At 50.2% G+C, this 16,111-nt stretch overlaps 6 protein-coding genes across 8 annotated transcripts in view; 1 reads left to right on the forward strand and 5 right to left on the reverse strand.

The window, feature by feature from the left end:
• Positions 1-3,163, forward strand: part of LOC6538837 (protein similar) — a 71,664-nt gene extending 68,501 nt beyond the window's left edge. For both annotated transcript variants that reach the window (XM_002099314.3, XM_039376084.2), the window contains exon 12: positions 1,464-3,163. In XM_002099314.3, coding sequence (XP_002099350.1) covers positions 1,464-2,093 — 630 coding nt within the window. In that variant the 3' untranslated portion in view covers positions 2,094-3,163. The remainder of the gene's footprint in view (positions 1-1,463) is intronic.
• Positions 3,164-3,300: 137 nt separating this feature from the next.
• Positions 3,301-4,577, reverse strand: LOC6538838. The gene is made up of 3 exons (XM_002099315.4): positions 4,162-4,577; positions 3,801-4,107; positions 3,301-3,746 (listed from the first exon to the last, which is right to left on the reverse strand). The coding sequence occupies exons 1-3, from the start codon at positions 4,414-4,416 to the stop codon at positions 3,406-3,408; spliced, it is 903 nt and encodes a 300-aa protein (XP_002099351.2). The 5' UTR covers positions 4,417-4,577; the 3' UTR covers positions 3,301-3,405.
• A 133-nt stretch (positions 4,578-4,710) lies between these two features.
• Positions 4,711-6,100, reverse strand: LOC120321910. The gene is made up of 2 exons (XM_039376086.1): positions 5,352-6,100; positions 4,711-5,291 (listed from the first exon to the last, which is right to left on the reverse strand). Exons 1-2 carry the CDS (start codon positions 6,059-6,061, stop codon positions 5,123-5,125), a joined length of 879 nt encoding a protein of 292 aa, XP_039232020.1. The 5' UTR covers positions 6,062-6,100; the 3' UTR covers positions 4,711-5,122.
• An 895-nt stretch (positions 6,101-6,995) lies between these two features.
• Positions 6,996-10,479, reverse strand: LOC6538839. Its single transcript, XM_002099316.4, has 4 exons — positions 9,752-10,479; positions 9,532-9,694; positions 9,264-9,465; positions 6,996-9,212 (listed from the first exon to the last, which is right to left on the reverse strand). Exons 1-4 carry the CDS (start codon positions 10,299-10,301, stop codon positions 7,125-7,127), a joined length of 3,003 nt encoding a protein of 1,000 aa, XP_002099352.1. The 5' UTR covers positions 10,302-10,479; the 3' UTR covers positions 6,996-7,124.
• Positions 10,480-10,632: 153 nt separating this feature from the next.
• LOC6538840 lies at positions 10,633-13,739 on the reverse strand. Its single transcript, XM_002099317.3, has 3 exons — positions 13,138-13,739; positions 11,806-13,086; positions 10,633-11,751 (listed from the first exon to the last, which is right to left on the reverse strand). The coding sequence occupies exons 1-3, from the start codon at positions 13,569-13,571 to the stop codon at positions 10,728-10,730; spliced, it is 2,739 nt and encodes a 912-aa protein (XP_002099353.1). The 5' UTR covers positions 13,572-13,739; the 3' UTR covers positions 10,633-10,727.
• A 527-nt stretch (positions 13,740-14,266) lies between these two features.
• LOC6538841 (triosephosphate isomerase-like) lies at positions 14,267-15,857 on the reverse strand. Of its 2 annotated transcripts, none has more exons than XM_002099318.3 (3): positions 15,568-15,857; positions 14,802-15,392; positions 14,267-14,739 (listed from the first exon to the last, which is right to left on the reverse strand). In XM_002099318.3, exons 1-3 carry the CDS (start codon positions 15,820-15,822, stop codon positions 14,533-14,535), a joined length of 1,053 nt encoding a protein of 350 aa, XP_002099354.1. In that variant the 5' UTR covers positions 15,823-15,857; the 3' UTR covers positions 14,267-14,532. The 2 variants fall into 2 exon arrangements, with proteins under 2 accessions (XP_002099354.1, XP_015049069.1); XM_015193583.2 differs by having other exon boundaries at positions 15,540-15,588.
• Between the last annotated feature and the right edge of the window lie 254 nt (positions 15,858-16,111).

Here is a 16,111-nt window from a genome sequence, read left to right on the forward strand (position 1 = left end):
TAATAATTTATTAGAGCATATTAGACCAATAGCCGAGTTCTGGCTGGCATGCCACACAATATATCAAACAATAGGCCTAGTACACGACTCCTATGTCCTGGGGGGCAGTGCGCGTGCCACTGGAGCTGCTCATCATTTCGTTACGCATACGCCCTGTCGTCCGTGGGGCGGGCATAAATGTTATTGGGTGTTTCCCCCCATCGCTGTCGATGATGTGCCCGCGGGAGCTGGTTCTTGGCTGGCACAGATGTTGTGGCTCCGACTTTCACTTTCTTTGTCGCCTACATTGTTTGTCCATCGCTCAACTTACAGCACTTTCGCCTTCAGTTTCGCTTTCGTAATTGCTGCAATTAGCACTGGCTGCAATCGAAGACTGCCAATGCGCGCTGAAAGCTTGGCAAACAGAGGGCAGGGGTGCGGTTCAATGGACTGCACGTGAACCCTTGTCCACTGGACATCATCACACCCGTTCGGGTAATTCTGGGCAGCTCCATCTTCGTCATCGCCGTTGTCAAAGTCGGCACAGAGAGAAAATGCAATTATCTTTAAATAGGAACGTTTACATCAACATTTATTAATGTACTTCAGAATTCGATGCTAGCATGTTACTTTCTCTGTATAAGAAATGCAGGCGGCAGCGGTCGAAATTGATATATTCCCCACTTCCTGTCAGTCAGACTGGCCGGAATGGAAATGGGCACGGACTGGTGGCTTTGGAAGCGAAAGTGGGGGCGTTCTTTGTGTCAATCCGCAATCCAGAGCATAATAATGTCCCGCCGCTGGATTCTGTTTCAGCGCGAGCAGCAGGACCCATTCCCAACCATCATTAAAATATGATTTATTGCGGGTTTCCCAGTCTCAAATGGGGTGGACTTTTGCGGCCTGGCTTTTCACTGCCTGCTGCTGGCCGCTTTCCCGTGGCTTTTCCACTGGGACTCCTAAGGCTTGAGCTTGTTTAAACGAGTGACTTTGAGCATCTTCATGGCTCCGACTTAGCTCTGTTTTTCCGCTCGATTTTCGCTTTACTGTCAAGGTATCAAAATTTCTTTGCAGGTCCCATCGAGTTAATAGGCCGACATTTGCATAGGAATAGCTACGAAAAACACAGTCGCAAGTTGCGTTCTCCAGAGATTCAGGGGAGTAACTTGGCTGCAAATCGGTTAATTTAAATTAATTTAAGCACAGATTGCGGTACTTGAGGCATAATTGTAATTTCAATTGTAAGCTATTAGTTATGAATACAAATAAGTAAGGATTAAGTAAGGCAATTAAGAAAATCGATCCATTTACCAAAGCAAATGTATACTAATGAATCCTTGTGTACTTAAAGAAAACTGGAGTGCTTCCTATACAAAAATAAATAAACCAACTTTGTGTTCTAATATCTGAAAATGTTAACTTAAAACTGTGCTAATTTTTACCTTTTTTCTGTTTCTCCGTTTCTGCCACCCCCAAAAAAACAGAATGACGAATCCGAGGCAATGATAATCGATGAGGACAACTCCCTGGAGCAGCCAACTCCACTGGGCAAATATGGCTTGCCCCTGCACTGTCACACGTCCACGTCGTCGGTGCTGCGGGACTACCACCACAACCCGCTGATCAGTGGCACCAACTTCCAGCTGTCTCCAGTCTTCGGAGGCTCCGACTCTGGCGGAGGTGACGGCGAGACCGGTTCAGTGGTTTCCCTTGATGACTCCGTGCCCCCTGGCCTGACAACCTGCGACACGGATGCCTCCAGCGACAGCGGCATCGATGAGAACAGCCTGGTGGATGGATCATCAGGGTCACCGCGTAAGAGGATGCTCCCAAGCTCCATCAGCACTGAACAGGTTGAGTGTGCAGCACGCCCTTCGCAAGTGGTGACTCCAGTGAGCCAGAAGTCGTTGGAAGAGGAGCTCGACGGATGCGCAACTGGCAGTAACGCCCCCAGCAGGAAGACTTCGATTTCGTTCCTGGACAGCAGCAATCCACTGCTGCACACGCCGGCGATGATGGACCTGGTCAACGACGACTACATCATGGGCGAGGGTGGCTTCGAGTTCAGCGAGAACCAGTTGGAGCAGGTTCTGGGTTGGCCAGAAATCGCCTAGATTCAGTACCTTAGTAGCATGCACTGCATTTGACAGGAGGCATTTTTTTTTTTGGCGAAGGATTAGAGAGAAAACATTGAAATTAAACTGAGCATCGAGAAGGAAGCTAACCAAAAGATTGATTTTGAGCCTTGCGTGAAAGTACGAACCCAACTTGACAACCGGACAGGACCCATGCCCACCAACCACCAAACCAGACGATGATCGAAAACTTGACCTCTGACCCCTGACCCCTGGCCGCGACACCGACCCCATGCTAACCGACACATTTACAAACAGGAAGGGTTAATCACACTTGAATAGTTTTGTAGCCATGTTAACTGCCTAGAACAGAAGAATATACACGTATGTAATTTAGTCTTAATGTTTTTCTATATGCAAACCGTTTTACACAACAGATGGATGAGGAGCAACATAGCGGAGGAGGTGGAAAACCAGTCGAAACATAAATATAAACCTATAGTTTACAAAAAGAGAAAAAAAAAAAACGTTGAAAAATGTTCATAGTTTTTTGCTGGAAGGCTCAAAGAAGTTTTTTGGTGATGGTTGTATTCTGTTTTATAACTTTCAAGCAAAAATGCTGTGACGACAAAAAAAGTTTTTGAACACGTTTTACAATAAATATTAAAACAAAAAAAAATAGAAAAAAAAACTAAAAAAAATCTTATATAGTTATATAATATTTAGTTTAAGATTTTAATTTCAATGTTTTCAAGTGCTACAGTGAATGCTTGTAGTTATTATATTTTTAACATTAACTAATTGAACTAAGTGAAAATTGTAACCCATTCAGTTGATCTTAACTTCAGTCTATACTTTGAGCATTTCTTTAAATTTACTTTGTGTCAATCATTTTCAATCACTTACGGATTTCTTATTCCTGATTACCAATTCTTTATGTAAATTAGTTATAATTCTGTGTAAGGCGCATCATACAAAACAAACTGTTTGCTTGCTTAAATCCAAATTTATATCCAAATTCAATCAATGTTCAGTGTTTCCAAACTTGTTTTAATATATTAATTGGCAAAATAAATCTAGAATTCATTTCGATGAAAGTTGCATGCATACAACTGCGATTCTTTTTTGAACTTGGGAGGAAGTGGGTTTAGTTTCTACAGAATTTAATGGAATGAATTTGAATTCACAATCAAATTCGCCGTTGGCGTTTAATTCGCCCCACCACTTAGCAAAGACACGAACCATATGCGTGTACAAACGCTGTAGAATGTATGTAAAATATGGTATCTCATGGAAATAATTGTAATAAAGAATAAATACATTTACTTAATACACTAGATAAATAAATGTGCTATTTAAATTGTACGTTATTTCGCCACAACTCCATGATTTGCTCTTCAGGCGCTACCCACTTGCATTCCGGATATTTGATGGCGCAGTGATGGGGCAAGTTCGCCTTTCCTGCTTCGATGGCGTCTCGAAAAGCGGACTGATCCAACCAGGACAGCAGCCAGGACCATTTGGTGGCTCCATCTAGCAGATGCTCGAAGTCCGAAGCCTGTCCTTTGATTACCTTTTCCCCTGCGTTGTGGGTCAAAGTGCAAATGGATTTGAGGAGACAGGCGGTTAGATCAACGTCGCTTTTGAGAAAGGTCCGCTCAATCATGCCCAGAATGTTGGGAAGAGTGGTGGCTATTTAAAAACAATATAAATAGAACTTGTAAGGAATCTATCTATTGAACTTACCCACTCGATCTCCAGTTTCATTGCGGTAAATTAGCTTAAAGTTGTCCAGGATTCCCGGCAAACTGTGGTTATCATCGAAAAGTCCCCTGGCGGTGGCATTAGTAGAACTAGGTGCTGGTGTGGATGAAGACCCCTCTTCCTCTGAAGACTTCGGCTTGTGTGCAGAAGAATTCCCGAAAACGGGACGCTGGTCATCTCCTGTGATGGCCTCCAGTCCCAGGCTTCGGATGAGGTGACCCACCAGGACTCCACCGGCCACCACAAGACCGCAGCTTACAACAGCAGCGGAGTTCACTACAACCAAAGGCTGTGAAGAGAAATGCTTTAAACCTGTGCCTTCCTCTCAATGGTTGCCCATTACCTTTGGTGGAGCATTGTGCTTTCGCTTGACAGGCACCTCCAGGAAAGGCACCAGATAGTCCAGACCCAGGGCTATGTGTTTTCCCACTGCATCGAAGGATATCAGCTTGAATCCTTGTCCAGGATGCGGCCGTGTTTCGTGCTGCTTGGCAAGCTTCTCCGGTCCTTCCTCCTGCTCCGACTCCTCCTCGCCACTGGCGGCCCAGATGACGGCGCAGCTGGCCAGGAGGGCACATGTCAGGTACAATAGCTTCATCTCTCCGCTGGCAGATCCGTTCGGGTGCGTAGTCGATGAGCATTTGAATCAATTTGCCAGGTGGTGTCACCAAAAGACTTCTCATCCACCGCCGTCGATTTGCTTGGCTGGAGTAAGTGTGCACTGAGGGAAAATATTTATGACATGATAAAAGGAATAAATTCACACGTGTAAATATTAAGTTTGAAAATGCTGATATTAATTTCTTATACAAATTTAAAAATATACTTGAATTGGCACTAAAGGTACTTTATCTTATCATATCCAAAGCATATGAAATGTTTTTCAGTGTAGTTACCGCTTGGCTGCCTCTTGGCTGCCATAATTTTGAACTGCGACTCCAGTTTCCAGTTGCCACCCGTGACTGGGAAACAAAATGCAGCAAAGTGGCGAGTGTGACATAACAGCTGCGGAGGTGCGAAAACGATTAGCTGGAGGAAGTGGAGGAGTGTCGGTAGATGAAAGCGGAAGATAGCATAGCTACCTTCTCTAATTGGGGGAGAAGTGGCCGAAATTAATCCAATTTTCCGGCATTTCCATTATATAAGCAAACAATCGCGTGAAGTAAAGCAGGTAAAATATTTTAGATAATTCTTTTTTATTTGAAATCGCTATCTTACAATAACTTACGATTACTTATGCTTAATTTAGAAGTCAATAAATAATTAAATATAACAATGTTGATGGAATGAAACTTTTGATGTTACTATCCATTGAAGAACTCGGGAACCCTTGGTAAGCTCCCAGACTTCCAGTTCAGCTGATTGGGCCATTTGCAACTGCGATATGTGTGGTTACAACTGCGACTACTTCTGGCTGACTGGATGGCGTGGTAAACTGCTGTGCCATCGACGATGGAATGCAACCAGGAGGAGCTGGAATGAGGAAGGTGGTTTAACCTATTCTTAAATTCGAGGTATCAAGCTCCTAGTTACCTGGTCAAAACATTGAGAGCCCTATCGTATCCAGATGATAGGTTCTGCTGCAGATACTGGCAGATCATCCGCTGCACACAGACGGACACGTCGATGTTGTGCTCCTCCAGTTGCGACTCTACCACATCAGTCAGCCGGCGCACTGTTCCACAAAGGATATGTATAGTTATATCCACTAAAAGATTTAAGTTCCACTTGAACTTACCGCCTCTGTCTGGAGCGGACTTGTAGCCGTATCCATTGCCCAGCGAGGTGATCACCAGTGGGGCTAGAAGTAATCGAACCACAGCAGCTATGACTGCTCCAGCGGCCACAACAACTGCGGTGTTGACCAAAGCTCCAGTTCGCAGGTTCAGTAGGTTTTGTACGGCATTCCGAGCCAGATGCATGCTCCTCTTCACGGGAACTTTGAGGAAGGGAACGATGAACTCCAACTCCACACTCACATCCTCGCCGCTGGCATGGAAATGGAAGCCACGGCCCTCGCGATCCTGTCCAGCATTCTCCCCTGCATCCAGCTCAAGTTCCACGTCCATTCTTCCGGCGTGCTGGCGCGGTTCAAAGTCACGGAACCGTAGCATTCTGGCACTGGCATTGCCGTAAAAGTCGCCGTAGCTCAGCTCACTCCCATCGACACTTTCGCCGAAGAAAGCGAACTGTGGAAACAGGGCCATTATACCCAGCACATGGAAGATCCGCACCAAGCACATGCTGTCGCTCCAGCGGCTGGAATTCGTCTGATTGTCACCCCCAAATGCGGCACTCGCTTGGGAGCCCACTCCATGCAGTCGGAGTCGGAGTCGGAGAATTACATGGCCCACGCACCGGCAATCAAGATATGATATTCATTTAGTCGGAAAACCAAGGCGTAAGACGGAGGCGCCTCTTCAACGCTTCGTGGCTCCCAAGTGGGGAATTTGGCGAATTCGCGATGTCAAATGGCCAACGATCGATGGAATAACGATAACTGATTCGTTGTGGATAAGGAAGAAAGCATGCAAACTCAAAGAAGTGATTCAACAAGTTTGAATTCGCGCAGATAGAGCAGGTGCAGCAGTCCACAACGGCAGACACACTTGGAAAAATCTATGTACATAACATAACATAGGTAATGGTAATAGGTAATAGGTAATGCATATTTCTCGCAGTGCACTGGCAATCTCAGATAAACTCTCCTTATTAGAAAGACATTTGTGGCCCGGAAAATTTGCATATTCCGCGAAGTGAACTCACTCATGGGCTGCAGTTATGTCACTTGCAGAGCCACGAAGGTTGGGTAAACAGATCACAATTGAGCAATAAGCCATTTGTTACCCATTTCGACCAGGTTTAGATGGTAAGTGCGTTAACGTGTTAAGGTTAGATAAACAAACTAGCGCTGGAGTAACGACCCCGAGTTTAAAGTGATATATATATGAAGTAATCATAGGAGAGATATGATCTGTGGAATAATGATGGCTTGAGTTTAGATGGGCTAAGGTTAGATAAACACATTTAAGGTAATTATAGCAGAAATGATTAGTGGTTTCAAGCTACATACATTTAACATATATGTATCTTATTATTAAGATGGTTTATTTACTATTTGATGATAGTGTAAAGTAACCCGCTTCGGTTAGAATCCTCATTAAGTAAACACGTTGATTGCAATTTTGCGTTTATTAAAACTTATAATTTAACGCGGTGGACTTTAAATTGGAACATGGCCAGGCTGAAATGGTATGTGGACAAGGGTTTGGGATGTGGATGCATTGGCGACCCGGATTGGCGACATCAGCGGATGGAACTGTCGGAGGAGTGGGGTCCGAGGGTGGGATCGAATCGAACCATCTTCTTCGTTCTCCGCTTGACCCTCTGACGCTGTCGCTCATTGGCCAGTTCCCGGGACCAAGGTTCCTGGCGCTGAGGTGCTGTGGGCGGATAGGCGGCCTGATCCAGGAGGCGCATGTGGTTGCCAGTCAGCGGCAGTTCCGAGTCGGTGCTGTAACTGGGAGGACTACGCATGGGCTCGATCAGCCGTGCCTTGTTTTGGATGGCGGCATTATTGACGCGGCTGTAGACACTGGAATCCTGATGATCCAGACCCGAGAAACCGCCAGCCACACGACCGGGAACGGTCTTCTTCTTCTTGGGCTTCTTGGGAATGTTCCGCATCTTGGGCGGCTTGGGCTCCTCCTGGATAACGCCCTTGCCATAGATCCAGTTGAAGGGCTTCTGCCGCTCGCCCATCACACAGCTCTGGTACTGGACCGTGGCATCGGGCATATGGGGATACAGACTGGGATTGACCCAGTCACTCTCGTTGTACTGCGTCTCGCAGTGCTTCACATGGGAGGTCTTCAGGCGCTCCGGACGCATCAGGCCCGCCGGCGGAGTGACCCCGAAGTCGAACTCGTCCTCGCTGTCGGAGGTGTCCGTTAGGACGAGTTGATCCTCGCAGGAATCTATCTTCCGACGCTCGCACTCCCGGCGGACGTGGTACAGCAGCCTCTTCTTGTCCACGAAGCTGCGGCAGTAGCAGTTCATCAGGGACTTGTGGCAGGAGCACTTGCTGAATCCCATTCCCTTGAGGCAGCGCTTCAGGTCGCGAATTTCCTTCAGCAGTGGGTTCTTCACGATCCGGAACTGCACGGGCTTCATCTTCACGTAGGGATTGGCGGAGCGGGCGAGCGTCTTGGCATCCTTGAGCGGTCGCAGGGTAATGGTGTACACATCGTTCTTCTTCTCGATGTGCAATGTGGGCACCTGCACCAAATCCTCGGCCTTCTCACCCTGCGGCGACTTGGGCGACTTCTTGTGCTTGTAGTAGGACATGTACTTGGACACGGGCACGTTGTCCACGGGAAAGTCACTGAGGAAGTAGCTCATTAGGCCGCGTATGGAGCGTCGTATGGCGCCGGGTCGCCAGCCGGGCTTGTTGGCCAGCGGATGGGCGGTCCACAACCAGCCCATGTGGCCGGGAACCTTTGTGTCTGCCACCGGGGTGGCCATATTTGGCTTGGGTCTCTCCGCCGGGCGATACATGGAGTAGTACCTGGACTTGAAGGGTCGCTTGACCCTCGGGCGACGCTTCTTCGCCTTTCGCGGTTTGCCGCAGGCATCCTCCACTGGCTCCAGCTCCTTGCCAGCCTTCGTCCTTTCCGGCGATGCAGGACGACTCTGACGCTTCTTGTGCGCCTTGGCCATGGCACAGGCCTCCGTGCAGATGTCCTGGATCTTCTGGCTCTCATCCGCGGCCTTAACATTGAACAGATCCCGCAGCTCCGCAAAAACCTTGGCCAAATCTTGCGGCTGCGATGGACCTTCTTGAGCAATGGGAACTTTGGTGTCCGAGTGGGTGGCTTTGGTATTGGACTCGCGAATGCTGCGCCGCAGTAGCTGGTAGTCCTTCACTATCGTTTCAAAGGCTTCCGAGGTGCGTTGAGCATCAGCATGGTTATCATGCGCCGAACATCCTTCGACCGAACCCATATCGAAGCTGAGGCTCTCCACGGGATTGTCCAGATGATCCAGCAGAATCTGCTGGGCGGTGGCCTGCTCGTCGTAGGGTCGCTCCTTGAACTCCGGCACGGGCTTGTAGCCACAGCAAGGACAGGCGGCCACCTTGGGTAACCAGGAGACATCCTCGCCGCAAAGGATGCAGGATCGGGTGTTGCTGATGTGCATCTGGCGCAGTTTTGGCGAGGAAACCTTCTGGCACAGCCGGTTGACATTTCCCTCGCCCAGAATGTTCTGTTGGCAGGCGGAGAACTGCGTGGCAGGACCCGCCGGTGGCTCGAAGGTCACACAGCCGTCGTCCACGTTGGGACAGGAGTACACGGGATAGGGGCCAGCCATGTCGACCAAACGGGGAATGGGATCCTAAGGATAACCATTTAGAAATAATCAGGAACGCTGGTTGCCTGGCTTTACCTGACACTGAACGAAAGTCTGGGGCTTATCCTCGCTGCATGGGGGCGAATCCTGCGTCACCTCCGCATCACTGGGCATGAAACCCGCACATGGATCAATGGAGGAGGTGGACATGAAGGACGCGTCCTGCAGATCCACATTCATGTTCGGAAAACAGCCCCGCTCCTGGCCGCCCGCCAATCGTTCGCAATCGACCGCATCTCTATTGAAGTTCAGGTGCTATCGCATTCAGGCTGCTCGAGGATCAGGTCCTGGTGGCGTTACTTACTCTTTGAGGGTCTGGCAGCGCATCTGCATGGCGAAGCGGATGTTCATTATGCCGACGGTGCATCCCTTGCAGGTCAGCTCCACATTGGCATCGTGCACGATCTCTTCGAACTCGTTGATCATGCGGCTGACCACCGCCGCCGGTGGAAAGTAGCAGCCTCGCGCTGGAGAGGATTAGATGAGTGATTTGACTACGATTCGGACGATCTCTGTGGCCTTACCAATCTCCTTGCGCAGATAGACCACGGAAATGTTGATGCCTTCGGCCAGCTGCCTCTGCAGACACTCGGCCTCCATCTGGAATGTCTTGTCCGGATTGAGGGGCAGACAGTTGACATTGATGCTGCTGGAGTCGAGGCAGATCTTGCAACCACGGCACACATTCGCCTTGATCTGCAGCTTGTCCTGGCACTCGAAGTCCCTGCCGGGCATGTTGAGCTTCTGGACAATCAACTTGGCGGCAAAGCAGCGCATGTAGTCCCGGTTGGGCTTGCCCTTCTGCCCAGGAGCCGGGCACCTGGGCTGGTAGACCTCTTCCCGGTTCTTGACGGGGCAGGAGGAGCAGCAGCACGCGCCCTTTCCCTTCTTGTCCTTCTCCGGCGCCTTGCCCTTCTCCTGGTACGTGGAGCAGTGCATGTAGTCCGCCTTGCAGCTGGCCAGCCGGGTGCTGATCATTCCGCGGTGCTTGTAGTACGTGTCCCAGTTCATCAGCTCCTCCACCGGCTTCTCCTTTCGCTCCACCGGCTCCGGCTTGCACTCGAACTTCTCCATCCTGGCTGGTTGCTGTTGGTAATCGAAAACCGGGTCGTCCACGAGTTTAAAAATTTCGTTGCACAAATAATTTTAAAAAGCGCACGAGGTACGTCACGAGAATTCACATAAAAGTAAGCAATTTGTAGAGAACTTGAGCCTGAAGCGATCGACCTGAACTTTCAATAGAGAATGAGCTGGGCTTCCGAATCCGCCTGTAAGGCCCGGGTGAAGTAAGACTCATGGCCTCCTGGGTTACCTGGAATTATATTAGCATAGAATCCCAATATTTCAATAAATCCCAGTTCCCACAAATTCTACAACTATTTCCCCAAAGAAAAGAACAATTAAATTACAGGAAATTCCTGCCGGAGTCGTCATTTATTCAAAGATATCAAGTGTACTTGTGATTGCTTAAATCAAAACAACTGGACTCCACCATGGTGGCTAGTTGGACCTGTGCCAAGGTCTGTTCAATGGCGCTGGATCGAATCGCCGGGGATCATCGTAGCCACCGACATTCCGGAAGGGCAGCTGCTTGCGCGGCTTCTTCTTGGGCGGATTACGCAGGCGCGGCTTTGGTGGATCCGCGTGGACATTGCCCTTGCCGTAAATCCAGGGGAACATCTTCTTGCGCTCGCCCATCACGCATCCGCCGTATTGGACCAACATGTTCGCCGGATGCGGGTACATGGTGGGTGCGGCCCAGTCGTGATCCACGTACTGCGTTTCCGCGTGCGCCCTGTCCGGCTGACGCACCCGGTCGGGCTTTATGACTCCAGCCGGCGGAGTAACCCCAAAGTCGTACTCCCGATCACTGTCGTTGTCGTCGCTGTTGGGCGAGTACACGAAGGTATCCGAGTTGTTGGGCCAACCACGCTGGCGACACTCCTTCTCCACTTCGTACTGAATCCGCTTCTTCTCGACGTGACTGCGGCAGAAGCAACTGGCCACCGGACGACGACAAGTGCACGGGGCGAAGCCCTTGTCCTGCAGGTTCACCCTCATCTGGCGGAGTCCGGCTGCCATGGGATCCTTAGTGATACGGAAGACTACGGGCTTCATATCCGCATAAGGGTTGGCACTGGAGGCCAGGGCCTTGGGATCCTTCAATGGACGCAAGGTGATGATGTACTCATCTCCCTTCCGACTTATGTGCAGCGTGGGATGCTGCACCAGTGGCTCCTCCAGCTCCTGGGCCTTGCGGCCCTTGCGGTGTCTGTAGTGGTAACGCGACAGACAGATGTTATCCACAGGGAAGTCCTTTAGAAAGTAGGACATTAGTTGGCGGATGGGTCGCGAAATGGCGCCTGGTCGCCACGATTTGTGGCGCGCCATTTCGCTTTTGGTCCACATCCAGCCCATGTGGCAGGGAATCTTGCAGTAGCCCGTGTGCTTGCTGCCCGAGATGCAGTCCACATGGCCGATGCGGGAATCCTTGGACTCCCTCTTCAGCTTCAGGAAGGTGTAGCTGCAAGAAAATGGGTTAACCAATCTGAGTACAGTGTGCAGTTTTGTATCTCACCATCGGGACTTCTTGTGGTGGGTGCGCTTCTTCTTGGAATGCATTTTGGGTGGCTTGGGATAGGCCTTGTCAATCTCGGCCAGCGTCTTCTGCAGCGCCTTCCTGGCCTTCCGGCGCGCCTTGGACGACTTGCTGTTCCGGCAGGCGGCATCGCACTCCTTTCTCAGTTCCTCGGCCACCGCATCCGCCTCGTCGGCTCCCTTCTTCTTGCCGTACATGTTCCGCATCTCCGTGAAGATGGACACCAGTTGAGAGCGACGCAGTGAGGTGTCCGAGTTGTTTTGCCTAACCTCTTTTTTTTCCGCTTGGGATTTGGCTGCAGCTTGAGGTTGAGCCTGAGGCAGTGGCTCCGTCTTGCACTCGTTTTCCTTGAAGAAGTTATCGCATAGCTTCCGGATGCGACATCGAGTGCAGGGCTTTCCGCCTTGGCAGCCACATTGCTTCGGCACATTGGGATCATCCTTATCCAGGGATTTCCTGATGTTGTCGCCCATGGCCTCATTATCCGCCGAAGCTGCGGACTGGTCCAATATACAGGGCTCCTTGCGCAGGCAGTCCCTCAGCAATTGCTGGGCAGTGGCCGTGAGATCATAGGGCTTCTCGCTGGAGGGTATATCATCGAACGTTTTGTAGCCGCAGTAGGGACAGGCGGAGATCTTGGGCAGCCAACTGATGTCGGAGCGGCAGAGCTGGCAGAGATTCGGTGGCTTGTAGGGCTCCTGTTTCAGAACGGGCTCTTTTACCGGGCAACTGCCCAGGAGCCTTCTGCGAGCGCCCTGCTCCATGGAGGCAGTCAAGGATAGGGCCTTCCTCTTCCTGGGAGGCTTTTCCGCCTTGAACTCATTGCTGTCACAGGAGGAGGTGTCCGTGCTGGTACTCGGCTGCCTGCACTTGCAGTGCCAACAGCGAGATTTCTCGTGTGAGTCTGGAGGACTGGGCACCTTTATCTCATCCAGACCCAGTTCATCGATGAGCTTCTTGAGCGCCGCCTTCTCCCTCTTCTTCTGCGTGCCCACATCCGGGGGTAATTGCATTCCTTTGTGGAAACAACCACATCTGGTGGTGGCACCTCCTTTGTTGTCCTGACCCTCCTGATTCTGACTGGCGGCGTGTGGACACTGGAAGGGTGCGCCTGCGTGCGACATCAGGCGCTCGTCCGTGATGCAGCTGTTCGTGGCACACTTTCCGGAACGGCCCAGGGTGAAGATGATGTCCTTCTTGTTGATCGACTGATCCACGGGCCTGCACACGTCATAGCAGCCAAACGGAAGCAAGCCGTGGCTGAGGAGGATTGTGATTTAAATGCTACATTTACCCACTACCACTACTTACTTTATTTCCGGTGGAGCGGAGCTGATCTTCAAGAGCAGCTCCACCTCACCCACTCTGTCGGCCTTGGGCCCTTTGGTCAGCTTAACTGTAACATTCTGGGTGACCGAGCAGGTGGGGTCAGTGAGCTGGCGCAGAATGGGGGTGTCCAGCATGGCGTTGCCCGATCCAATGAGCTCATCGTTCTCCTTGAGCGTCACGCCCACGCCCTTGGAGGTGAGGGCGCCTATCAGCTCGCAGGGACTGGTGGTGAAGCCACCCAATGCATCCGCGGGAAACTGATCCACGAAGATGCGCTCCATGGACAGCTCCTCGAAGTCTTCGAACAGCCGCACCGAGTAGATGGGCCTCGAACCAGCACTGAAACTGGCCGACTTCCGTGGAACTGGCAAGGTGGAGTTCACCAGGATTACGTCAAAGACATAGTACTGCGTCATGTCGATGCTGTTGGGTAACTATAGCTAAAATCAGTTGAAAATTTCATTCACTCTCTAGGGATTTGGCTAAAAACTTTTTTAATTTGTGTTTATATAAAAGTCCAGTCTGAATAAAATCGATGTGTGCAGGAACAGATATGTGAATAAAATGGCAAAAAGTGTAAACTGGAGTTTGTCAAATCAGTGCTGTGGCAAAGGTCACTTGGGTTCAACAATTCTTTTATCTACCTATTCGATTAAGTAACTTAACTTAGCAGAATGACTTATCAGCCACAAAGAGATTGCCTTGTTTAGTTCCATAACTGCCAACATTTGTGCGCAATCTTCAAACATTCAGATTAGAAATGAACTCCGACCGTAGGTATAAACTGCTTTCTTTTCTTATCTTTTTGATAGTTAAGATATAGTTAGTTGCATATTGTTTAGAGCTCTTAAGCAAGATATTTTAAAAAAACTTAATGAAAATCCTTGGATTCACCTGCTAAACTTGTGAATACTTTGATTGCTTCAATAACTCAGTTTGCTCACATTAAAGCATTTGCCATTTCGCGTTCTTATCAAAAATTAAGTAATAATTTGTTCAGTCGAAGGTCCGCAGAGGTGACACATATATGTACACACAACTCTGGCCACCTTGTCGTCCAAAAATAGCCGAAACATTCTTGCAGAAAATAAAAAATAAAACACCCGCTTGGTTTGGTATATGAGTAAATGAGTAGCGCATAATTATTGCCTGAATAATTTAAGATTTACACAATATATACTACTATACGTTCAACAACAGGGATGTGAGTAGCATTCTCGCAGGGTAACTATGAATTTGGAACTGCACTTGGTGGTGACAACAACGAGGTGTGTGCGTAATGCATTTGCGCGCCAGAGCCTGGAGTCCTGCCCTCCAGTTCCTCCGCCGCGGGCAGTTCGCTGGCTAAAAGCAATCTGATGCTTGAGATCGGAGCGCTTACTGGCGGGCATTGATGATGTCCACGAACTCGGGCTTCAGGGAGGCGCCTCCGACGAGGAAGCCATCGATGTCGGGCTTCTTGGCCAGCTCCTTGGCGTTGGCGGCGGTCACGGATCCACCGTACTGGATGCGCAGGCTGGCGGAGACCTCCTTGGAGATGTTGTCGCTCAGCCACTGGCGCAGGAAGGCGTGCACTTCTTGTGCCTGCAATCGGCAAGGGACAACATTAGTTCTGGACGAGATTAGCCTCTAGCTAGCGAACTCACCTGATCGGGTGTGGCGGTCTTGCCGGTGCCAATGGCCCAGACGGGCTCGTAGGCCACCACCACGTTCTTCCAGTCCTTGATCTTCTGGGCGTAGGCGCACATCTGGCGGGCCACCACCTCGTTGGTCTTGCCGGCCTCGCGCTCCTCCAGGGTCTCACCAATGCAGGCGATGACCTTGAGGCCCTCGGCCAGGGCGTGCTCGGCCTTCTCGGCGATCAGGGCGTCCGACTCGCCAAAGACGGCGCGACGCTCCGAGTGTCCAAGGATCACCCAGTCGGCGCCGATGTCCTTCAGCATAGCCGGCGAGATCTCGCCGGTGAAGGCGCCCTTGGCCACCTTGTAGGCATTCTGGCCGGCCAGACCCAGTTCGCAGGGCAGCAGGTTGCGGGCGTACATCAAGTAGATGGCCGGGCAGCCGATGACCACCTCCGTGTTGGGGTCCAGGGCGGCGGAGCTGAGGGTCTTGGCGATCTCGGCGATGGACTTCTGGTCGCCGTTCATCTTCCAGTTGCCTCCCACGCAGAACTTTCGGCTCATGTTGTTGCTGTTGCTGTCGCTGTCGGTGCAATCGGTGCTGAAATTTGCGAAGAACTGCGAAATTTGAGGGGATTACTATTGGAGTGTTGAAAATTGATAACATCAAGTGGGTGACTCGATGACTGGAGGCTCGCCGGCGACTTTTCCACTCAGATTTTCCCCCAGTTTCGAGATAAATCCCGGCACGGAGCACACACCCACCTCGAAGTTCGTCTGCTGATGTACTAACCTTCTTTTGACCTTCGTAAGTCTTCCACTGGCACTTGAAGAGCTTTGGAAAAACAGCTGTGAATTTGCCAAGCAGAGCTTGCGAAACGACGGTTTTTAGCACCTCCGCCGTCACACCACCCACAGTGGGTCGGTTGTGATCCATGGTGCGGATGGTATGCTGGCTGCGATGAAATGGGAGGCGCTGGAAAAGTAATGCTTTGGAAATGCTCTGGACACCGTTCCTATTCAGCTTGGGGAGCACTCCTGGAGGCATTTCTTGTGTGCTTTCGTCAGGATTAGTAAAACAGTGACTATGACATTATATAAGTGGCTTGCTGGCATTTTGAAAATGTTGCCGGTTTTAGATTTAGCAGGGACGCCAACCATCTGATGGGGAACTTTTTGGAAGTGGAGCCCAACAGTTTTGGCGTCGTTTTCAGAAAGCTTTGGAAAAGCTCAAAGTAACAGGCTTGCCAACATTCGCTATGCTAAGAACACCCCAAATACGTTTATACCCTTCCATCAGGCATATATGTCCTACTTCATCAGGACTTATAAAACTT

Source organism: Drosophila yakuba, chromosome 3R, assembly GCF_016746365.2.
Source record: "Drosophila yakuba strain Tai18E2 chromosome 3R, Prin_Dyak_Tai18E2_2.1, whole genome shotgun sequence".
Classification (NCBI taxonomy): Eukaryota; Metazoa; Arthropoda; class Insecta; order Diptera; family Drosophilidae; genus Drosophila; species Drosophila yakuba.